Source organism: Leptonychotes weddellii, chromosome 8, assembly GCF_054177405.1.
Source record: "Leptonychotes weddellii isolate Sample4059 chromosome 8, ASM5417740v2, whole genome shotgun sequence".
NCBI lineage: Eukaryota > Metazoa > Chordata > Mammalia > Carnivora > Phocidae > Leptonychotes > Leptonychotes weddellii.
In genome coordinates, this window is record NC_138376.1 from 55,804,840 (window position 1) to 55,830,716 (window position 25,877).

At 33.4% G+C, this 25,877-nt stretch overlaps 1 protein-coding gene across 7 annotated transcripts in view; it reads left to right on the forward strand.

Moving 5' to 3' along the window:
- Positions 1–25,877, forward strand: part of SENP6 (SUMO specific peptidase 6) — a 116,505-nt gene that overhangs the window by 16,111 nt on the left and 74,517 nt on the right. For 6 of the 7 annotated variants that reach the window (XM_081828559.1, XM_081828562.1, XM_081828565.1 and 3 more), the window contains exons 2-5: positions 9,346–9,439; positions 11,414–11,474; positions 21,873–22,015; positions 23,103–23,207. In XM_081828559.1, the coding sequence (XP_081684685.1) occupies positions 9,346–9,439; positions 11,414–11,474; positions 21,873–22,015; positions 23,103–23,207 (403 nt within the window). Of the gene's footprint in view, positions 1–9,345; positions 9,440–10,199; positions 10,356–11,413; positions 11,475–21,872; positions 22,016–23,102; positions 23,208–25,877 lie in introns of those variants that run through there. The other variant, XM_081828564.1, reaches the window with a different exon arrangement.

A 25,877-nucleotide genomic window follows, 5' to 3' on the forward strand; every position in this document is an offset into this window, starting at 1 on the left:
CCCCCTTACTGACTTTTAAGAGTTCCTTGCATATTTTGGATACAGTCCTTTATCAGATACATCTTCTGCAAATATTTTCTCCCAGTCTGTGGATTGTCTTTTAATTTTCTTGACATTATCTTTTTCAGAGCAGAAGTTTTTGTTTTGGTTTTTTTTTTTAAGTTTAACTGATATTGTGATTCTACTTTTATTTATTTAAATTTTACTTAGTTAACATGCAGTGCAATATTGGTTTCTGGAGTAGAATTCAGTGATTCTCACTTACATACAAGACCCAGTGCTCATCACAAGTGTCCTCCCTAATACCCTTCACCCACCTCCCTCCATCAGCCCTCAGTTTGTTCTTTAAGAGTCTCTTATTATGGTTTATTTCCCTTTCTCCCTTACCCCCCTTCCCATGTGTTCATCTGAATACTTTCTTAAATTCCACACATGGTATTTGTTTTTCTCTGACGGACTTATTTCACTTAGCATAATACACTCCAGCTCCATCCACGTCATTGCAAATGGCAAGATTGCATTCTTTTTGATGGCTGAGCTATATTCCATCATATATATACACCACATCTTCTTTGTCCATTCATCAATCAATGGACATTTGGGCTCTCTCCATAGTTTGGCTATTGTTGATAATGCTGCTATAAACATTGGGGTTATCTACCCCTTTGAATTTGTGTTTTTATATCCTTTGGGTAAATAGCTAGTAGTGCAATTGCTGGGTTGTAGAGTGGTTTTATTTTTAACTTCTTGAGAAACCTCCATACTGTTCTTGAGTGGCTGCACCAGTTTGTATTCCCACCAACACTGTAAGAGGGTTCCCCCAGAAATTCTTAATTTTAATGAAGTCTAGTTTATCAGTTCTTTCATGGATTGTGCCTTGGGTGTTATATCTAAAGTCATTGTCATACCCAGGGTTATCTAGGTTTTCTCCTATGTTATCTTGTAAGAGTTTTATAGTTTTGCATTTTACATTTAGGTGTATGATCAATTTTTTTTTTTTAAGATTTTATTTATTTGAGAGAAAGAATGAGATAGAGAGAGAGCATGAGAGGGGGGAGGGTCAGAGGGAGAAGCAGACTCCCTGCTGAGCAGGGAGCCCGATGCGGGACTCGATCCCGGGACTCCAGTATCATGACCTGAGCCGAAGGCAGTTAACCAACTGAGCCAACCAGGCGCCCTAGGTGTATGATCAATTTTGAATTAATTTTTTTGAGGGATGTAAGGTTTGTGTCTAGAGTCATTTTTTTTGCATGTGGATGTCCAGTTTGTTCCAGCACCATTTTTTGAAAAGACTAATTTTGTTCCATTGTATTGCCTTTGCTACTTTGTCAAAGATCCAGTTATATTATGTTCATGTGGCTCTGTTCTGGGCTATTTTTTCCCACTGATTTTTCTTTTCTTCTGCCAACACCATACTGATTTGATTATCGTAGTTTTATAGTAAGACTCAAAGTTGGGTGGTGTCAGTCCTCCAGATTTGTTCTTCGTAAATACTGTGTTGGCTATTCTGGGTCTTTGGCCTTTGTACATAAACTTTAGATCTGTTTCTTACCAGCTACAAAATAACTTGCTGAGATTTTGATTGCGATTGCATTGAATCTACAAATAATGTTGGGAAGAATTGGTAACTTGACAGTACTGAGTTGTGCTATCCATGATATTATTTAGTTCTATTTGATTTCATTTATCAGAGTTTCTCTAGTTTCCCTCATGTAGCTCTTGCACATATTTTATTAGCTTTATAGCTAAGTATTATGTTACGGGGTATGCTAATGTAAGTGATATTGTGTTTTTAATTTCAAATCCCACTTTTTCATTATTGGTGTATTGGAAAGCAATTGAATTTTTGTTACCAACCTTGTATCCTGCAGACTTAACTATAATTGCTTATTAGTTGTAGAAGGTTTTTTTGATTAACTATTTTGGATTTTCTATGTAAGTGATCATATCATCTGTGAGCAAAGACAGTTTTATTTCTTCCTTTCGAATCTATATCCCTCTTATGTCCTTCTTCTGTTCTTCTGAATTAGCTAGAATTCCCAGTACAGCGTTGGAAAGGAATGAGAGGGTCATTTTCCCCTTGTACCTGATCTTAGTGGAAGAGCTTTGATTTCTCACCATTATGTATGATGTTAGCTGTAGATTTTTGTAGATAGTCTTTATTAAGTTTAGGGAGTTCCCCAGTATTCCTAGTTTACTGAGTTTTTTTTTTTTATCATGAATAAGAGTTAAATTTTATCAAGTGCTTTTTCTGCCTCTATTGATAGGATTGTGTGACTTTTCTTTTTTAGCTTATTCATTGACTTAATTGATTCCATTAATTGATTTTTGAATGTTTTGCAAAGCTGGGACAAATTCCATTTGGTTATGGTGTATAATTCTTCTTAAACATTGTTGGATTCAATTTGTTAATATTTTGCATCTGTGTTCATGAGAGATTATTGTTTGTAGTTTTCTTATAATTGTCTGGTTTGATAATTAGGGTAATGTTGGTCTCATAGAATGCTTCTATCGTTTGAAATAGATTATAGGGAATTGATACAATTTCTTGTATTTGATACAAGATAGAATTTGATAGAATTCACCAGTGAATCCATCTGGGCTTGGTGCTTTCTGGTTTGGAAAGTAATTAATTACTGATGCAATTTCTTTAGTAGATAGAGGCCTATTTAGATTGTCTCTTTTTTTGTGAGTTTTGGCAGCTTGTATTTTTCAAGGAAGTGGTCCATTTCCTCTAGGTTATCAAATTTGGACGTGGAGCTGTTAATAGTATTCCTTTATTCTTTTAACATCCATGGGATCTGTAGTGGTGCTTCTTTTTTCATTTTTGGTACTAGTAATTTGTGTCCTTCTCTTTTTAGGTAGCCTGGCTTGAGGCTTATTGATTTTTATCAGTCTTCAAAGAATGAGTCTTTGGTTTTGTTGGCTTTTCTCTGTCGATTCCCTATTCAATTTCATTGATTTCTGTTCCAGGTTGTATTATCTCTTTTTTTCTGCTTATTTTGGATTTGAATTGGTCTTTTTCTGGTTTCCTAAGATAGAAGCTTAGATGATATATTTTAGATCACAATCCTGCGATCAAGACCCAAGCTGAGATCAAGATTCAGATCTTAACTGACTGAGCCACCCAGCTGCCCGTAGATCTTTTATGCATACATTTAATGCTATAAATTTCCCTGTATGTAGTGTTTCCACTATATTTCACAAATTTGGTAAGTTGTGCTTTCATTTTCATTTAGTTCAAAATATTTTTAAATTTATTGTGAGATTTTTTCTTTGACCCATTTGTTTTTTTTAGAGTTGTGTTATTTAATCTTCCATGTATTTTGGGATTTTCCAATTATTGATTTCTAGCTTATCTTTCTTTTATAGAATTCTAGTTTAATCTTATTGTGGTCTGAGAACAGACGTTGTGTGATTTGTTTCTATAAATTTGTTAAAGTGTTTTATGGCCCAGAATGTAGTCTTTGTGATTGTTCCATGTGAGCTTTTTTCTGTTGTTGGATGAAGTGGTCTGTAGATGTCAGTAATCTCCAGTTGATTGATGGTATTATTGAGGTCATCTGTGCTCTCAACTGATTTTCTGCCTCCTGGAACAGTCCATGTCTAATACAGGAATGTTATAGTTTCCAACTGTGATAATGGATTCATCTATTTCTTCTTGCATTTCTCTTAGTTTTTGCCTCACATAGCTTAACACTGTTGCTAATTGTACACCTGGTAGGGATTGTTGTGTCTTCTTTGAGAATTGACTGTTAACATAATGTAATGCCCTTCTTTATCTCTAATAACTTCCCTTGCTTTGACATCTGCTTTGTCTGAAAATACAGCTACTCCTGCTTTCTTTTGATTTATTGTTAGCGTGGTATATTTTTCTCCATCTTTTACTTTTAATCTATATGTGTCTATTTAGTGTCTGTTTAAAATATGTTTCTTGTAGGTGGCATATGGTTGGATCTTATTGTTTGATCCACTTTGAGAGCCTCTGTCTTTTGATTGGTGCATCTAAACCATTGATGTTCAGAGTGATTATTGGTAGAGTTGGATTAATGTCTACAATGTCTGTTTGTGTTTTCCGTTTGTTGCAAAGTGTTTTTGTTCTGTAATTTATAATTTTCAAATGTTAACTCTTGCTTTTGGAATAAACTCTACTTGATTATAATGTATTACTCTTTACATATTACTGGATTTGATTTGCTAATTTTTTTTTTTTAAGATTTTATTTATTTATTTGACAGACAGCGAGAGGGAACACAAGCAGGGAGAGTGGGAGTGGGAGAAGCAGGCTTCCTGCTAAGCAGGAAGCCTGATGCGGGACTCAATCCCAGTACCCTGGGATCATGACCTGAGCCAAAGGCAGACACTTAAAGACTGAGCCACCCAGGCGCCCCGCTAATATTTTATATAGGGTTTTATATCTGTCTCCATGAGAGAGTGGTAATTTTCCTTCCTTGAATGTCATAGTCAGGTTTGGAATTAGGTATTCTCACTTTGCAAAATGAACTGTAGGATGTTTCTTTTTCTTTTATGTTCTGGGAGAATAAATTTGTTGCTATTTCTTAGAAGATTGAAAGAATTTACTAGAGGGGTGCCTGGCTGGCTCAGTTGTTAGAGCGTGTGATTCTTGATCTTGGGGTCATGATTTTGAGTCCCATGTTGGGGGTAGAGTTTACTTAAAAGCAACAACAACAACAGAGAACTAAATTACTTCCCATGAAATCAAAATAACCTGGGTTTTTTTGTTTTATTGTTTTTAAGGAAATATCCTTTTCTGAATATTTCATTATGGAAAGATTTGTAATAGTTCAGTTTCTTTTATTGATGCAGCAATGTTCAAATCTTGTCGTGTCAGTTTGGTAATATTTGTGCCCTTGTAGGTATTTAGGTTTGCTTTCTCTGGTCAACTAAGTCAGTTCCTCCCCATCCATCAAATTTTAATCTTTCATCAATTTAATTATATCTCTCATTTACCATTATCTCCTTTCTGGTTTTCTTTTTGTTCTTAAGCGTTTCTACTTTCTCTCCCCTCCTTCCATTTCTGTCATTTTAATGAAGGGTATGGAGAAAAATGCATGTATTTAATTTGTGATACTTAACTGGGATCTGTCTTCAACCTTTATCTCTCCTTCCACTCAGTTTCATAAATGGAGTATAGTGGACATAATTTTCCACTCTCATTATTTCTAATGTCAACCATAGCAGGATACTGAAATGTGATAATACTCTCAAAGACTTTTGAGGATTTAAGTTTTTGTTCCTACTCCAAGTTGCCCTAAACTCATGTTTTTAAAATGTGTTTGCGTTTTATAATTTATTTTCTTATTGACAATAATCATTTTCATGAGGTTATTCTCTCATTTATTCATTTGTATGTTCTAATCTGCTGTCAATTAGGAAATCATATGACTAGATTTGTTAGAATTGTGTGTATAGAACCCTAGTTCCTTCAGTGTGTAAGTAATAAACATTTCTTGACTTTTTGCTGCATAGTGGCTTTTTTGATTAACTTGCCTGACTCATTTGATGGATACTAGTTGCTGGATTATGAGTCTTTATTAAGCTAGTAATCATTATAGTTTATTACCTTTTCTGTCTTGATAGGGTAACTTTCACCTAACCATCTTTTTTTTATTTTTTAAAAAGATTTTATTTATTTATTTATTTATTTATTTATTTATTTATTTATTTATTTAATTTGAGAGAGAGAGCATGCACTCACTTGCACGTACATGAGCAAGGGTGAGGGGTAGGGGCAGAGGGAGAGGGAGAAGCAAACTCCCTGCTGAGCAGGGAGCCTGACCTGGAGTACTATCCCAGATCCCCAAGATCATGACGTGAGCCAAGGCAGACACTTAACTGACTGAGTCACCCAGGCACCCCCTAACCATCTGTTTTAAAAAACGGGTTCATTTTACATTTGATTTTTTAAAGTTCTTTTTGGGGAATAATTTTTAAATTTGTAGAGAAGTTTCAAAGATGTTATACAGAGTTTCTGTATACCATTTATGCATCTTTCCATAGTGTTGGCACCTTATATGATCATAGTATGTTTGTCCAAAACTTGGAAATTAACATGAGTATAATACTGTTACCTAAACTACAGACTTTATTTGGATTTCCCTAGTTGTTTCACTGTCCTTTTTTTAATTCCAGGGTCCAGTCCAGGATACCACACTGCATTTGGTTGTTACATCTCCTTAGTCTCCTCTGATGTGTACGGTTTCTTAATCTTTCTTTGTTTTTCATAACCTTGATGGTTTTAAAAGCATACTAGTCAGGTATTTCATAGACTGTCTTTCAGTTTGAGTTTATCTGATGTTTTCTCATGATTAAGCTGGCATTATGAGTTTTTGGGAAGAAGACCACAGAGCTGAAGTGGCATTTTCATCACATCATATTAAACAGTATATCCTATGAATAAGACATCACTTTTGATGTTAACCTTAATCACGGCCGAGGGAGTGATTGTCACATTTTTCACTGTCAATTTACTTTTTTCCCCTTTCTGTAGTCAGTTCTTGGAAGTTACTAAGTCCAGTGTATACTAAAGGGAAGGGGAATTAAGTTTCACATTTTACGGGGAAGAGTTTGTGCATCTATCACTTGGAATTCTTTTTTAAGGAAGATAGGTCTTGGGGTACCTGGGTGGCTTAGTCATTAAGTGTCTGCCTTTGGCTCAGGTCATGATCTCAGGGTCCTGGGATCAAGCCCCACATTGGGCTCCCTGCTTGGTGGGGAGTCTGCTCCTCTCTGCTGCTTGTTTTTTTTCTCTCTCTCAAATAAGTAAAATCTTAAAAAAAAAAAAAAAAAAAAAAGGAAGATAGGTCTTTTCTCCCCATATATTTATTTATTCAGTCATTTATGTCAGTATGGATTTCTGAATATTTCTTTTATTTTGAGGGTTATAATCCAGTACTGTTGTTTATTTTTGCTAAAATTGTTTCACCTTTGTTCAACTATTGGGAGGTTCAATTTGGTTCCTGAAACCTTTTTGACATTACCCCATCTTTTAAAAAACTGGACCTTCTTATTTTCTGGCATACAAAATACTCTGGACTAATCTTGTATTTTCTCTGCCCCATCCCTACAGTTAGTTATTTCTTCTAGGAGCCCCAGCTCCTTTTATTAGAGAATGGTATTTAGAAATCAAGATCTGGTTGTGAGTGTGCTTGTTGCCATTGGAGTGTCACTGTTTTCTAGATCCTCTCAGAGGACAAAGCCTTAGTTCTATATACTACTAACCCATGGTACAAGACATACCTGTATATGTTCCTTTTATCTATCTGTATGTATATCAAAGAACTGTGAGTTCATACTGATAACTCTTAGTCTAGTACCAGTAGAATGAATAGAGTTCATTGTAGTTTTCTTCTGTTGCTTATTTGTAATCTCTTTCTCTGACAGGGAGAAACCTTGCTTCTATTATATACTATTTATTATTTGTCCCATCCCAGTATGCATGTAAAGAAGTTTCAGATTTGCTCATGGTGATTTGTTCCTTCCTATTTCATGATATTTATGTTTGTAAACTCATATTCTTTGAAACTTTCTGAGGCTTGATTGAAATTTTATATTTTTTTAGAGAGGATTTATATTTGATTCTGTTAGTCATGGAGAGGCTTTTTTTTTTCCCTTCAAAAATAGCTTTTTATTGTGACAAAATATACATAAAATTTTCAATTTTAACTATTTTTAAGTGTACAATTTTAATTGTCATTAAGTACTTCAATAATGTTGTAAACTATCACCACTACCCGTTTCCAGAACTTTTGCATCAACCCAAACAAAAACTGTGTACCAATTAAGAAATAACTTTCTTCTCTTTCTTTAGCCCATGTTAACTTCTATCCTACTTTCTGCCTCTGAGTTTGCCCATCCTAAATACCTCATTTATGTGGAGTCATATAGTATTTATTATGTCTAGTTTATTTAACTCATTGTAATGTTTTCAAGGTTCATCCTTGTAGCATGTATCAGAATTTCATTCCTTTATGGCTGAATAATATTCCTGTGTGTGTGTGTGTGTACATGTACATGCATACAGTACATTTTATTTATTAATGCGTCTTTTGATGGACATTTGGGTTGTTTTTACCTTTGGCTATTTTTAATGCTACTATGAGCGTTGGTGTACAAGTATCAGAGTCCATGCTCTCAGTTATTTGGGGTATATACCTAGAAGTGGGACCTCTGGATCATAGGGTAAATTCTATGTTTAACTTTTTGAGAAACTGCCATACTTTCCATGTTAGCTGCACCATTTTACATTCCCACCAGCAATGCATAGAAGTTGTTTCTCCACATCCCTACCAATACTTATTATTTAATGTTTTAAAAAAAATAATGGCCATTCTAATGGGTGGGAAGTAGAGTCTCATAATAGTTTTAATTTGCATTTCCCTAACGTTTAGTGATATTCAGCATCTTTTCTTGTGAGACTCTTTTAATTATAGGCTTTTCTGGGCCCAAACCTGAGTAATTATGAGCTTATGGTTAGGAATTCTTTAACGATGGGGTAAATATCAACCCCAAAATCCAGAACAAAGACAAGTCATAATTATTTCTGCTGTTTTTCAGGTTTTTTTTTTCCCCCTTGTTCACCTAGTTGGAAGTTTGCCCTTCAGGTCTTCCGGTCTTCAGTCTGACCTCTCATCTTGCTGGCATCCCAAACTTGATTTTAAAGCCTCAGTTGTAGGACATCAAGTTTGTATCATATGACTCCAAGACAAATGCCAGCTTCAGAACTTCATTTATCTCTCTGAGTTCACACTTCCTAGTTGTTTATGGCTTCAGGGGGTTTCAGCCGTGCACTTAAAAATTTTTTTAAACTTACTGTGAGAATGTTTGGTGTTCTGATCTAGAGAGTTTGCGGGGACATGAAGTTCACCATATTGTCAATGCCGAAAACCTAGTTTCTCTTCTTTTCAAAGGCAGAGATGATTGACTGAAGTAAAGAAAAGACTAGTGGTCTGGATATACTTCTCATAAATAGGGCAAGCTAACTAACACGTACTAATTTCTAGGATCAGTGATTAAATATGGAGATATTGGATTGATTTTTATATACTTCATACATAATCATATGCTTCACCCCATTTTTACTGTATCTTACTAGTTTGGGCTTCTTCTTGGTAACACATTCATGCATATGGACAACTGTAAATTAGTAAAAACATTTTAATGTGTTCTTTTTTATTTTAGGGGAAATAAGATATTTATAAGAAATAGTCAAAAAGCAAGAAAATTAAGAAAATTTAGACTAACCAAAGAGCTTAGGAAATGCTTAATTTTATTTTATATTGAATAGCTCTATTGAATACTTATCTCAGTTTGTTTTTATTTCAGCTTTGGCTAGATCAGAATCTAAGAGAGATGGAGGTTTTAAAAATAATTGGAGCTTTGATCATGGAGACGAAAGTGAAGGAGATACAGATAAAGAGTAAGAACTTTTTCTTCCCCCTCAGATATTTTGTAAGAATGACATTTCATTAAAAAATGATTTATATACTATGGAAGTATTTTTAAGAGTATGGTATTTTTTACTTAAAAAAAATTGTCTATTACAGTAGCATCAAGGGAAAAAATGCAGTTTTTCATTAAATAATTTTGCTGTTATGTTTCTCCATGTTTTGAAATGTGTAAATATGTGCATGTGATACATATAATCTTACAATTAAAAATTGACTTGATTTTCAATTAAAGAAATTGGGCTTTTTTTTTTTTTTAATGACATTCTGTTCAGGCAGTGATTTGAAAAGCTACCATTTATCATGAGTAAGTGAACCCAGATTAAAGCTCCTGAGTTTTGTGTGAAAGTTTAAGTCCTGTAGTATCTTTCTTCACAGTTGTCCCATCCATCTTAGATTACATTACCACCAGAGAGAGCAGAAACAATTTAAATGATAAACACAGATGTTGATCCAGACAGAAGTTAAACAAAGTATTCATTACACTTTGTTAGTGTACTTGAAATGTCTGCTTTGTAAAATTTAAATGATCGTTTTAATAGAACCTTTTGCATATCATGAAATTTGTATTGCAAATTCACCATTGCTATTAGGTGCCTTGATTTATTGATCTGGTTTTCCACTGGGTAGCACTAATTCAGAGATACACAAATATATATGTATATATAATATGCACATTATATATAAATACATACAGTTCTACCAAAACTATAAGTATTTTTTAAAATTTTTTACACAAGAAGTCATTCAGAGTATATTGACTGAATATTGTGGGAACTTCACTTCTGTCTGGGGAACAGCTTCGTTCATCATTACCACTTTTATGTGCCTTCATCTATGAGATATTGAATTGAAGTGAACTTTTATTTGAAGGAGAGCTTTGAACTGGTAAGTTTCTCAGCTAAAATTGGTATTTTATGGTTGTCTTTCTCTTATTTCTTTTTTTATTTCTATTTTTAAATTTAAAATAATTTTTTATTACAGACAGTATTTATATAGTTTGAAAAATTGGAATTAAATCTGAAATTGAGTAGAAAGCATGTCACCTTTTAAACATTTTTGTAAAATGTTTGGAAGGAGAGAATTTTTAGTATTAAAAAAGTTGGGATGTGTATAAACAATAATGGAACAAACATTTTATATTTTTATTATAAATAGCTAGGATTTTACTAAAAATAGCTCTGCAGAGTTGTTTTTAGAAGAATGTATTTTGACTTTCTTTATTAGATTTGTCATAATTATGTAAAAAAATCTGCATTTTAAAGCGTTACCTGTTCTGTGTATTTCATTTATGAATTACACTCTTTGGCTCATCATTATAAGAGGATCCTTAGGAGCTTCAGCTTTTTTAATATCTTGAGATTAACATAAACTATTAATAGATATATCAGTCTGATCTTTTAGAGTCTTAGGCCAATCATTCTAGTGTTGATATTTCTAAGAGTTGCAGAGGTGTAACTATTTTACTGTGGTAACACTATTGGAATTACTTTTTTTTTTTTTTTTTTTTACATCAGCTAAAGTATTCTTACCAGTTTTTTCTCTATTTTGTTTCTCTGTTCTTATCCCCTAATTTTAAATCTAAGACAGAAAGGAAAAATGAGTAACTATATATGAAATCTGCAGTTAAGGAAACAAAAATTACATGTTTGTTTATAGCAGGGGTCAACAAACAATAGGTCCATGGGCCCAATCTGTCCCACCATTGGATTTTGTTAATAGTTTTGTTGGAATACAGCCACACATACAATCCATGGCTGCTTTCATACTAAAATAGTAGAGTAGTTGGTATAGAGACTGTATAGCCTACAAAGCCTAATTTACCCTTTATAGAAAAAGTTTGCTGATCCCTGAATTGGGTAAGCAGAAAGAATAAAACTTCTGAATTTAATGTATGGGTTGTAATTGTCACTTAAGATTTTTTTCCCCCTTTATTTTCTATGTAGTGAGGCAAATCTACTCAGTGTAGATGAAGATGAGGATTCCGAGACCTCAAAAGGAAAAAAGGCAAGTGTTGTTTTTCTGACTTTTTTGGGTAAATTTTTTAGGTTAAATACTAAAAACTAATACTTCAAGAGGATTTTTATATTTTTTAATTGAAATTCCCAACCACCCACTTCCACACCAGAGGCTAGTGGTGTTCCCAGTATCTTGTTTATTCCATCAGAGATTTTATGCATTACAAAGAAAGTATATATATTCTGCCCTACCCTCTTATATTAACACAATTAATAGCATACTGTACACGATTTTTAATCTTTTTGAAATTAATGTATCTTAGAGACCATCCATAAGAGTCCATTAAAAGCACCCTTATTCTTTTACCTTGTTCTCTTTCACTGCTAATAAACTACCTTTTTTTAAAAAATTACATGGTTTAGCCTTTCATTGTTCTTTTCTTTCATTTTTAATAGAATATACAACCCTTCTCAGAGAAATTATCCACACTGTTTGGTATCTTGATTGTTTTACTTAACAGTATGGTCTGTGGATCACTCCACTAGCAAAGTACTTAGAAATCTTTATTATCTCCTTTATTGTTACATAGTACTCCAGTGACTGGATGAACAGTAGATATTTAGATGGTTCCGTAGTGATGAGCAGAGGTCTTTCCCAGTCTTTTGTTATTGTAAGCAGTGCTTTAATAAAGCCTTATGCTAAATAAATAAATAAAGCCTCATGCTTATGTTTTTTCATACCTTTACAGTATATTTGTGGAATAGATTCCTAGAATTGCAGTTGCCGTTTCAGAGGGTAAATTTATGTGTAATTTTGCTAGTTATTGCTAAATGCCTCATTCATAGGAATTAGCATTTGCCATTCCCACTAATAGTATATGAGAGTTCCTGTTTCTTTGTCATCTTGGGAAGTATGTGGTCAGACTTGAATTTTTCCTATCTGACATAGCACCCTCTTCACATATTTCCTATACTTACAGTTGAATAATACTTTAGGGTCTTCTAATTCCTCTCCCCCCATCTTTGTGGAGGGGGGGGTTCTTCCACAACATCTCTATTTTGTTGTAACTAAGGGAATTTGTAGAATTTGAAGTTTTTCTCTTAGTACTTCAAAGTTTTCGTTTATAAAGTTACATTGAAAAACTATAAGGTTTTTCATATTGCAGTTTTCTTTAGCTTTTATTTTAACATCTTGATTGCTTAGAGTGCTGTTTAGGTGTTCTTCAAGCGGGCAGAAATATAGTGTACTTTGCAGGGAAAAATAAAAGGCATTTTTATTTACTAACTTCTCTGACATTGGTTTTCAATTTATGTGTTTTTTTTTCTTGAAGATGCCCTTAAATTAGAATAATATATATGCCTTATACATTTTTAAGGATGTAAGTGTTGATATTTTGAAATAAAACTTAAATGATATTTATGTCTATCTAGTGATCTCTAAAGATAATTCGATTTGATACTCAGCATCATCTGTTTTAAAAATACATGTACCATCTCCTCTCTGACATTTGGAAATTTTATATTGTGCCTGTTTCTCCTTAAATTCATATTTCTGTTCAATTTTCCCATAGAATTTTAGTTTCATATATGTATTTTTTGTATATGTATTTTAACTTCATATGATGTCTTTTTATGCAATTGAAAGTCTTTTAATTACTCTGTCACACTAATAGATACACATTTATTGAAATTTAACATTAAATAACTGTCACTACAGGGTTCTAAGTTTTTCTTTTTACTGGATTGAGTTATTCTTATAATTAAACATTTAATCCAAAAACATGTTACAGATATTTGTAGTTATTAAACTTATTATGTAAAATTATATTGGAAATGTATTTCTTAAAATGGGTGGTGCTGATGTTTTCCTTCTTTATTCATTTGGTTCACATATCCATGAACAAATATTATTTATTACTAGAATAAAACTTTCAGTAGCAATTTTTTTTTTAAGATTTATTTATTTTAGAGAGAGTATGCATGTGCGAGCAAGCATGGGCGGCTGGCAAAGGGAGAGTCTTATGCAGACTCCTCGCAGAGCCCGGGGCTTGATGTCACAACCCTGAGATCATGACCTAAGCCAAAACCAAGAGTTGGACGCTTGACCAGCTGTACTACTCAGGCACCTGGCAGTTTTCTTTTTAAACTTTTTTTTATAAATGCTGAGAAATCTTGGTCATATAATAAATAGATAAGGATAGAGTTTTGCTATAGCATTATCCTTCAGTTCTTTCCTTTTGAATTAAATGTCAAAAATCACATAGCAATACAATATTTAAAAGTTAAAAATTATTTGTGATCCAGTCATTAGAGTCATTGCCCTTCTGAATTGGGGGAAAGTATATTAAAAAGCCTTTATCAGACTTAATAATTATACTTGCTACTTTTAGATTCCTTTTTTTTAACTAGATACTCTGAGAAATAATTTAAAAAATTGAAATCTTGTTAACTACTGGATGCCTTTAATAATACGATATTTTTTTGTGAAATATTTTATAGTTTTTGTTTTGTGTATTTTTTTTAAACGTTGGAACTGCATATTTTGTTCTATGGGAGATATCTATATATAATTTATTTGACAAGGCCAGTCCATATAGTCCTGCCAGTCAATTAAATTAGAGATACTATTTATCTGTAAGTGTCTATTTTCATTTTTCACTTCAAGTAAACATGTGAATTTGTATCTTCATGACAACCATTTCATTTCACTTCAGAATTCTAAGGTAGAAAAAGACAGCCTTGGTTTTGACCTGAGTTTGTTACTTGGTTGTAATAAGGCACAGCAGATTTCAGTCTTGTTTTAAAAACTTAGGCTTTCTTTGAGTTCTTCTCACTTGATTTTCTCCTTGGGGCAGTGCTTTTCTTGATTATAATTGGAATAGAATATACAAAGGCAGTAAGTGCAAATTTTTATCACTTTTGCTTTCGACTTTGCAGTTAAATTAAGGAAATCTAATAACCTTGGTCTAGAATATCCAGTTTCTATCCCATAGTTAGAAATATGTATATTTTAACAGAAATATTTATAAAACAGGGAAAGATATGAAGACTACTACTATTTTTTGTGTTAGAAGAGATTCCAGTATTTCCAGTTGTTCCTTTTAGGCGGTTTTTAGATTCTAATGCAATAGGTGAGAATTATGTCTTTCTTTTGTAGAACAGATAAAGGTCTATTGGGAAAGGAGATATTGTATGATGCCTTTTCTACAGATGGGTTTTAAAGTAAATGAATTTTAAGAAAGTGTAAAAATGGAGATTGAGGATTTAGGAATTGATTTGCTTAAAACTGTCCATGCCTAGGGTCGCCTGGGTGGCTCAGTTGGTTAAGCGACTGCCTTCGGCGCAGATCATGATCCCAGGGTCCTGGGACCAAGCCCCGCATTGGGCTCCCTGTTCAGGGGGGAGACTGCTTCTCCCTCTCCCTCTGCCTGCCACTCCCCCTGCTTGTGCTCTCTCTCTCTCTCTCTCTGTGTTAAATAAATAAATAAAATCTTAAAAAAAAAACAAAACTGTTTGCTTCTGCATTTCATTGTGCCTCTTTAGGTAAGGGATACATGTCTTTCATTAGTTATGGAAAAATTTTCATCATTTTATCTGTGGATATTACCTTTCCACATTATTCCTTCTGGAATTTTTATTAGAATTAATAATAATATCATCATTTTTTTCATGCCCTTTAACCTGTATTTTATATACAAAAGGAAAAAAGGGGGGGGTGCCTAGGTGGCTCAGTTGTTGAGTGTTTGCCTTCAGTTCGGGTCGTGATCCCGGAGTCCCGGGATCGAGTCCCGCATCGGGCTCCCTGCTCGGTGGGGAGTCTGCTTCTCCCTCTGACCCTCACCCCACTTGTGCTCTCTCTCTCTTAAAAATAAAAAATCTTAAAAAAAAAAAAAAAGGATAAAGGGCAAAGAACAAAATCATCCCTATACCATATTCTAGGTAATTCCTCAGCTCTGTCTTCTAATTCACTAAGTTTTAACTTTATCTTTGTCTAATCTGCTATTTAATATTTCTGTGGCCTTCATCTTTTTTTCTTTTTAAAAAAATTTTAATTATTTTTTTAAATAGGCTCCACATCCAGCCTGGAGTCCAACATGGGGCTTAAACTCATGACTCTGAGATTAAGACCTGAGCGGAGATCAAGAGTCAGACACTTAACTGACTGAGCCACCCAGGTGCCCTTTAAAAAAAAAAAAAAAAAGGCATTTATCATTTGTAGAACTTCTATGGGTTCTCTTTCAAAATTTTGTTTTTTCCCTAGTGTCTAGTTCTTATTGTTTCAATATCCATTTTATTTTTAAGAATTTAAATGTCTTTAATGTACATTTTACATGTCTATTGTTTTTTAAAGATTTTATTTATTTATTTGACAGAGAGACAGCGAGAGAGGGAACACAAGCAGGGGGAGTGGGAGAGGGAGAAGCAGGCCTGCTGCTGAGCAGGGAGCCCGATAGGGGGCTCGAACCTGGGACCCTGGGATCATGACCTGAGCTGAAGGCAGATGCTTAATGTACATGTCTAATTATTTAATAGATTCTTTTTTTAATAGATTCTTTTAGGTTATCTTATTATCTGAAGTTCTTAGGTGCTAATTTCCTGAATACTTGTTCCTTAGTTAAATTGACTTACTTGATGTGTGATAAGTTTGGATGGATGATAACCACATATTGATAATTTTTACACATTTCACAGTCCCTGTGAAATATTTATTCATGTAGCAAATATGTATCGATCACAGTGTTCCACATGTTAGTGAGCAAAATAGACAAGTTTCTTTTTCCTTTGGAGCTAAAATTCTAGTAACTGACTATACTTGTTACTTAATGAGTAATGTTATAATACAAAGTTGGCAAACTAAGGCTCATAGGCCAAATCTGGCCTACAACCTGTGGCCTAAGAACCATTTTTAAATGGTTTCCCCCAAAGTCAAAAGAATGCTATTTTATTACATGTGAATATTACATGAAATTCAAATTTATGTTCATAAATAAAATTTTATTGGAAAACAGCTGTGTTCATTTGTTCATGTATTGTCTATTACTGCTTTCATGCCACAACACAGATTTGAATTATTTGGACAAAGTTGAGTAGTTTCAATAAAGATTGTATGGCCCATAAAGTACTTGTTATGTGTCCCTTTATAAAAAAGTTTTGCTGATCCCTATCCTATTGTTTTTACCTTTAAGGTATTCTATGTAGATTGATACCCAGTTAAGAGAAACAGCTTTTTTGGATGGGTGATATATTAGAGTAGTTAGAGAGTATCACATTCTAGGCCTGCTAATGTCCACTTTATAGGATGGTTGTAAGAATTTTGAGACAATGTAACTTATATAGTGCATGGCACTAGTAAATTTTCCATAAATAGCTAAGGCCTATGTTTACAGTTGGTTTTGTAATCCTGATTGTTTTATGCTAATCCATCTGTCCACAGTAGTTCTGATCTTATGCTTGCATTAGCTAGAGAACAGTCTTAGGCTACTAAAGAGGGGAGCAAACAGAAAGGATAATTAAAGTTTTTCAGGAACCTCCAGACTGAATATATCATCTTAAACTTTAGTAGTAGTAGTAGTTCTCTAATCTGTGAGATAGTCATCCATAAATGAATGGCTTGATTTTTTTTTTTATTTATCTTATTTCCCCCAGTAATTTGATGTAGATTAGCAAGTTAAGAGCACAAATAAAATGAGAGAAAATAAAAATTATTAGGCAGAGAGAAGTAGATGTACTAGAGATTTAAAATAATTTATATGTTGTGTTTTAATTCAGCAGTTATTTTTAAGTTTTCTGGAAGGTAGAATTATGTCCTATAGGTTTACACTTGTGTGAAGAGAATCTTTACAACTTTATATCCTATGAGTCTCCTGTGGAATAAATTCTTCCCTACCCCCACCCCCCGGAACTACCTTCTAAGTGTAACAGATGGTAGGGAACTTTTTCTAAGGTAATTTGATGGTACAGTAAAAGGTTTTCATGAGATACAGTCATCTTTGACAAAGCTGGAAGTACTGGTTTTCTGTTGCCAACTGAAGTGTATGTAGTTTTTAATAGTAACCTATAGGCAACAGAATTGAGAAATTTAAGAATTTAGTTATATAGATCCTCTTCCTTTAATGGTGGGCTTTGGGTTGTCTGTTGCTGTGCCCTAATGCTTTCTCAAAAAAGTTTTGAAAATGTATGAGCATTTAATCAGAAATATGGTTGAGTTAGCTGAGTTATGTGCCTGCATATTAGGTGTGATAATTTTGGCTTAAATAATTCTTAACAGGAAAGATTAACTTTCTATATTTATATAAAGGAATATTTAGCACAGTTCTTTTGATTTTGAGATATTTTGTATCCTAATGATGAATTCTTTTTGGATAACACTGTTTTTGTTAAGCATCTGTATTTATATTTCTCTAAACGACACTATAAAAATTCCTCATGCAGTATAGTATGGGAAAGCATAGGCTTTGGAATCAGACCAGTCTTTAAGTGTTTAAATCCATTTAGCTAGTTTGGACAAGTTACTTGGCTTTTTAAGTTCAATAAACTTTGTAACAGAGGGATAGAATTTCAATAAAGTTTAAATGACGTACAGTGGAGATATTTTGTTGAGAAAAGAGAACTGAAGTGGGAAATTTGAATGTATTAATCCTTTCACTCAGTAGCAGCAAGTAATTGGCCTAATGTTTTAGGTGTGGTTGCTGAATCCCAGTCTAAAGAACTACTGAAATGTCTAAAATATAGAGATTGAATATAAAGTAACTAACATAATGCCTATTCACAATAAGTATTCACTAAATATTAGTTTTTGTAATTGCCTAGATAGGAATGAAATTATATGATCAGTCTTTAATGGAAACTTGTCTTCTGAGATTCTTTTTTTATTTTAATGTTAAATACTTTATTACAGCTTGTACAAAGATTGAGGGTTTATATTGAAATATAAATATTATATTTGAGAGACTAGTTGGAATTTTCTGGCCCAGTCAAGTCCTCTACACCGTGTAGCTCATACATGCTTCCATAAAGTATATCCCTAAGTTCATCCTCTCACACAAAAGTTTAAAGCTACAACCATCTAATGTAATGCTGTTCTCTCCAGCTTGTGCCAAGTTCTCTCTGTCATCTAGCCTATGTCATCTGAGATCAATTTATGATCTCATTTTGTCATGTGGAACTCACACTCTCAGTTTCTTCTCTGTAGCTAAGAGTCTCTTATGGTTTACCTCCCTCTCTGTTTTTATCTTATTTTATTTTTCCTTCCTTTCTCCTATGTTCATCTGTTTTGTTTCTTAAATCCCACATATGAGTGAAATCATAAGGTATTTGTCTTTTTCTGACTAATTTTGCTCTCTAGCTCCATCCACATCCTTGCAAATGGCAAGATTTCATTCTTTTTTTATGGCTGAGGAATATTACATTGTGTGTGTGTATATATATATATATGTATACATATATATACCACATCTTCTTTATCCATTCATCAGTCAATGGACATTTGGGCTCTTTCCATAACTATTGTTGATAGTGCTGCTATAAACATTGGGGTGCATGTGCCCCTTCAAATCAGCATTTTTGTATCCTTTGGATAAATACCTAGTAGTGCAATTGCTGGGTCATAGGGTAGTTCTATTTTTAACTTTTTGAGTAAGCTCCAAACTGTTCTCCAGAGTGTTGCACCAGTTTGCATTCGCACCAACAGTGCACGAGGGTGCCCCTTTCTCTGCATCCTTGCCAACATCTGTTGTTTCCTGAGTTGTTAATTTTAGCTATTCTGACAGGTGCAAGGTGGCATCTCATTGTGGGTTTGATTTTTACTTCCTTGATGATGAGTGATACCATTTTTTCATGCTTCTGAGATTCTTAACAGGATATGTATCAAAATCACCCAGAGCAGTGGCTCTCCCATGTTAATGTACATCAGAATCACCTGGAAGGTTTGATAACAAGATTGCTGGACCCCACTTTCAGAGTTTCTGACTTAGGAGATCTGGAATGGGGCCAGCTAATTTGCATTTTAAAGTGTTCTTTAAATACTGGTCCAGCAAACCACACTTTGACAACCATTCATTGATTAGGGCATTTTTTAAAAAAAATAACATGGAAGTAGATCTAGGTCACCATGACTGAATATTCAGGCCTAATTTTTATCAGCTGAATGCATCTTGATGACCAGTTGTTTATGATAAAATAATTTATGGGATTTCTTTTTTTTTAATTAATTTAATTGAGTGGGGGGTCAGAGGGAGAGAATCTCAAGCAGACTCCCTGCTGAGCATGGAGCCCGACATGGGGCTCGATCTCACCACCCATGAGGTGATGACCTGAGCCAAAATCACAAGTTGGACGCTTAACCAGCTGAGCCAACCCCGGTGCCCCAATTTATGAGCTTTCTAAGAGAAGATATCTGTAATTCTAATTGAGTGGGAACTATTGCTTACTGAATTCCTACCTATCTGCCCATTCCAGGGCTTGGCAATTTGTGTATATTTTTGTTAATGCATGAAATAACTCCATGATTACAAGGAAAGTTACTTGGCTAAAAAGACAAGTCTGTTTGATTCCTAAATTGTTATCTTTCCACAATAATGCTTTATTTCCTGTGAAAAAGGGTCCCCAAATGCAAAATTGATTGTATTCTCCTACTAACAGAAATGAAAGAGTGTAATAATTCTAGTATCTTTATCCCCTATGGTTTTTGTTTCTGTTGTTTCTCTTGGTTTTGATCACATTGTCTAATTTCTTTGAACCTGCTATGAATGGTAAATATTGCATATGAAAAGTCATAGAGATAATTTGAGGCCTAGAAAATTATCTGTTTCTGGAGGGAACTAGGAGCATTAGCAATCTCAGTCTCAGATCACCTTAAATCAGTGATTCTCCAAGTATGGTCTCTGATTGGCAGTATCAGCATCACTTGGGGACTTGCTAGAAATGCAGATTATTAGGATCACCCCAGACCTAATGAATAAGAATAAACTGTAAAAGATTGGACATAGCAATTTAACAAACAATTCAGGTAATTCTGATTTACAATAAAAATTTGAGAACTGCCTTAATTGAACTGAAGGTTGAGATGATTAGAAGCTAGATTTCAATCTATACGAAGGCTGTTATTCATAGGCTGTAATTCTGATCCAAATTTTGAGGGGTTTATGAGGCCCTTCATATATGGTGGATCTTCATCTCTACTTTTTGTCTCTAGCTCTCTGTTGGAAGTTCAGCTTAGCTTCTCAGGTACATCTTCTGGAATCAATAGATACCTCAGGAGAAAATACAAATCTGGGCTTAGATCTCTGAGTTTCTTGTTCCTATCTTAATTCTTAATTATTCCTGCCTTTGGAGCCCTCAGATGTCTCAGACATACATATTTTTTTAATTTGTATTTTGTCCAGCTTTTTTCTAGTTGTTTTCAGAGAGTAGAAGGAAATTGATCTGCATTACTTAATTTGCCTCAAACAAATGGAGGAGTTTGAAGCCCATGGCTGTAAAAAGATTAGGAAGTAAAGAAATGTCTCAAGGAGGAGAAATGATAAGCAGTGTGTCAAAAATCGGTCTTTTTTGCAATTTAGTAGTGTAGTTATGCCTAAAAATAAGAATGGTGTTGGCACAATGAACTCTGTACTCAGGAGAGCTTTTTTTGTGGGAGGTATTTTTTTAGGGAACTGTTAGGTTTCTATAGAGATCAATTGGGGGGAAAAAGCCATGTCCCTATCTTCTTAACTATATTTTATAAGTGAGAAAATATTTATCGTTTCAAAATAAAGTAGATAAGAATGATTTTTAAAGTGTTGTTTTGGGTAAATTATCACTAAGAACTGAAGATTTTTTTTCTCACTGAGTCTGAAAGCAGCTTTTAAATGTCTGGTGCAATGAATGTAATAAAAGTTGGTTTCTTTGTTGACAAGAGCTTCCTGAGAAATGCCCATCCTATTGTCATACTGTGATCCTCCCAAAGTGATTGTTATTGATGTCTTTATATGATCATTTGCAACTGTGAAAGTACTAAGACATTTCAGTTTCTGTGTTTGTATAGAAACCTTGATGTTAAGGCCAAACTACTTGTACAAGTTGAAATGGTAACTTAACGCCATATTTGACTGTACTTGGCCTACAGATAGCGGTAACGGGAAATATTTTTTTTTACTCTCAAGAAAGAGCCATTTTAAGATACTCTACCCTCATGTCTCCTATTTTCTCTTTTAATTATCTCAAGTACCTTTGGAGACTTTTAAATGAAAAGAAAATAATATCGTAAACATCCGTGTTCCTACATATTTGTGTTATCCTTAGGAAAAAAAAGTATTATGGTTGAATTATTCTTAAATTCATGCCACTGTCATCCCTCTCTCCCATCTTCAGTAGCTGATAGAATTTTTATAGCTTTTTTAATAAGTGGGTTTTCAAACAATCATTATAATGTTTATTGACTCTTCAATGTTTATGGATCTTTTTACAGTTAAATCGTCAATCGGAAATTGTTTCTACCAGTTCTGGTGATCCCTGGAAGACATGTGCAAGACGAAGCAAGGCTGAAAGTTTAAAACCTTTAAAAGGCAACCCAATTGGACTTAACATGTTAAGCAACAATAAGAAATTGAGGTATAGGCACTTCACTACACATTCCTACAGAAAAGATAAAAGGGTTTAACACCAAAAATTAACTACCTTTGTAGCCAGTTGACCCAACCCGTACCTTATCTTTTCACTTTATTAGCAGTGCCAAGAGGTAGAGTTGTTCCAGTGTGTGGATTCTTTCCTTTTAATCTTGGGATTAGGGTTGATTGCAATGGTTTCTTACTCTGAATAAAAATATTACAAGAAAAGTTTCAGTAGACTAGGATTTCATAAGATGAACTTGCTCTCATATAGTTAGTAAAATCTTGGTCATAATGTTAGAAGTAGAAGGCACTGGAGGCTAGAGTGCTCCTGTCTCCTTTAGGGGATACTTATTCAGGATTGTCTCAATAAGGGACTTTTTTTTTTCTTTTTCTTTTTTTTAAGATATCTTATTCCTCTCCTAGATACAACCCACCTTTCCTTTGTGGTACTCATAGGGAACCACTGTTACTGATATGATTGGGCTCTTAACACCTCTCCGAAATAGGGTTGAAAATCACTGTTTCATATCAATTTTGTCAATTTATAGATAGAAAACTGAGGTACATAAAGGCTAAGTAACTTTGAAGTCAGTGGCAGAATCAGAAGTAGAATTTGGGACTCCTGACTTTTTTTTTTTTTTTTTTTTACAATAATACATTTGATTTTGATTTTGATTTTGGCATATAAGAAAACTTTGTAATACTCATGGTTTAAAAGCTTTTGATATGGATAGTCCCTAATAGAGAAGAAGAAAAGAAAATATATCTGAACTAATTTATAAGATACCTTATAGTGCAAAACATACATTTAGGATTCCTGCTTTCTATTCCAGTGTTCTTCTACTCTGTATATTTCATGAATTGTATTGGAAACATTTCAGAGACAAATTCAGGAAGTAGAAAACTCCTAGTGGACAATTGAACGTGGTCAATTGGGTTGGGTTGATGTATAAATATATATAAACACATTTTTTTTTAGTGTGAAGGTTTTGTGTATGTGTGTATGTTCAGATTTGAAAGAATATATTTTGCATATGTGTATGTAATTTTCCTCTGTTCAAATTATTCTTTGTCTCTTGTATCTGCAGTGAAAATGCACAAAATGCATCAATATGTTCTGGAACTGTAGTTCATGGTAGACGTTTTCAACATGCTAATGCACAGATATCACTAGTAAAAACAGCAGCCCAAAGGTAAGGATTTGAATTGCCTTTGTTTAGAGTGTGTGTGTTTATATATATATGCATATTATCCTTTTTAATTGTTTTGCACCTTTTTTTTTCTTTAAACAGTTTTTTTACTTTGTGGAACTTTACCGTGTTTCTCTTGTTTGTAACAAGATATTCCTGTCTCTGAAATAATTCATGTCTTAGAATTTTATTATTTTATATCTGCTTTTGAATAAATCACATTCTATAAGTAGAGACTTAAATAAAAGCCTTTTTATTGCATTATATTCCAGTTAAATTAATCTGATTTTACAATATTGACCTAAAACATTTGACAAGAAACCTTCAGCTGGTAGTTTAGCTCTGATGAGTAAAACTACAGTTATTAGTTTACTTTCTTTTTAAGATTTATTGGATTTCAGAGTACCAAAATAAATCACATTAGTTTTAGCTGAGAAAATTTTGTGTTTTAGTAGATTTGGATGTTCTCATCGATCATCAAAGTAATACTTGAACCTTAAAATAATGAAAGTAACAGTGGGGAAAGCTTAGTGTTTTAAGTGTGTGTTTTTCATGACCATTTTTGAATGGTTATGAAATTTCAGTTGAATTTCAGTTCTGAGTCCATTTTAATTGACTAAGAAATCTTAGGATCCAACAATAAAATAAATATTATGAATAGTTGTGTAAAATGTTTTTATAAATAGTAAAATTTAAGGATTTGGTATATATGCTAAATGCTGCTCTTCATTTTTTTAAAAATGTTGATCTAGATTGTTGCTCATTCAGAAAATGGCCTGACTCTTAGAAACCGTTGCTATATTTGCTGTGTATGTAGATTTGCTATAGCATAGATTTTTAACTTAAATACCTTAAATCTTTCTCATACTTTAGGATAAGATCTTTCTTTTGCTTAAATATATTACCATAGATAAAACATTGTAAAATTAGATATTTGAGAAATACAACTAAAAAGACAGAAAGAGAACTTATTGCACATACCAAAAAATTGGCTTCTCTTACTGTAAAGTACACAAATCAAGTCTAGCCAACATATGGCACAAACATGAGAATAAATAATAAAAGGAGAGTAATCAGTGGGGAGGCAAAAAGAAGAGACACAGTGTTTTTCACACACGGATCACATTGATAGAATCCATTGCTGACAAAGATTTGTCTTTCTGATATTCTGAAAATGCGGTCCATGTTGAAATACTCATTTATGGTTTATGATCAAGTGATATATTCTACAACCAAAATTATTATTGCTTTTGAACTTATTTATTAGTTTGGAATTATTTGCAGTGTGTCCTATTCTCCCCATCCTCCTTTCATCATTGGTAATATTAAAAAACTGATTTCAGTCTGGAAATTGGTTTGTGTTTTGTTTTATTCTAGGTCTTTGCACTTATACCTTGCATATGTATTATTGCTATCTGCATAAAATAGTAGATTCTGTTAAGAGGAAATGGCATTTACTAGTAAAATATTTCTCAAAACAAAACAAAACAAAACCCTGAATTAGTTTATATTTAGAGAAACACTCCTGAGTGAAAATACCTGACAAGAACAACTAGGGGCAGTAAGGAAAACTGAAAAGTCATGTTAGCAGATTCTATTTATGTTTGTCTCTTAAATTTATAGAATAAACATTTCTTATTCTTGCTACACTGTGTCATTAAAAAGATTTTGACATTCAAAAACAATTCATTGAGAGTGTTTCTCATTTTCTTCCTTCAAAATCATTGAGTGATTTTATGCTACATGCCAGGCATAGATGAGGTACAGCATAGTCAAAGGTGAATATGACAAAGTCCCTGCTTTCAAGCTCAGGTTTGATTAGGGTAGAAGACAGAAAGAGGAGTAAACAAATAATTACATGGTAAGCGCAGTGTAGTAGACAGTTTGCATAGTGCTATTTACAGAGAAGGGAGCTGTGAAGAATTCACAAAGGAAGTATTAAAGAAGCTTTTGCGTGTACTCCATGCAGTAGGAATCACATCTTCAAAGGCATGAAGAAAGCCTTCACCTAAGATGGTTACTACCAAACTTTTGGTTTTATTTTATTTTTTCTTTTTTTTAAGCCTTTGGTTTTAATTAGTGTAGTTTTGGCACAGTTGCCAGGGTTCAGATGAGGTGAGCACTCTAGTTTTTACTGGCTTCTACAACTCAACTCTTAATTTGAAATTAAAGGAAATGCCACAAGTTGGTAATTCACACACTCCTCTTGGAGAGAGTGGTATAACTTTTCTTTTAAAAATAAATCACACCTGCATTTTGAATAATTTGTAGTTCTTTATTAAGATATGGGAATAAGTACATCACACTTTTTTAATCTGAAGGGAATAAGTGAAGATTATTAAAGTATCTGATTAGATTAGCTACTATTTGGGAGAACATTATGATTTCAATCTATTTTCTTACTGTTACTACAAATGTTAATATAAATCATATTTAAAAGATAGGTTGTTTACGTACTAATAGTGATGGAGGAGGATAGTCTTAGTATGGAAAAATGAAATGTAGAAATTAAAAAATCTATATAACTCTATACCATCTCCACCCCTAACTTCAATGAGACTTGCTAAAAGAGCACATTTACTGGTTTATGTTTTATTTACATTTTCACCTTTTTTTGTTTTTGTTTTTTATTAAGGATAGGTGAAAAGACTTGTAAGGACCGTAGGGGAAAAT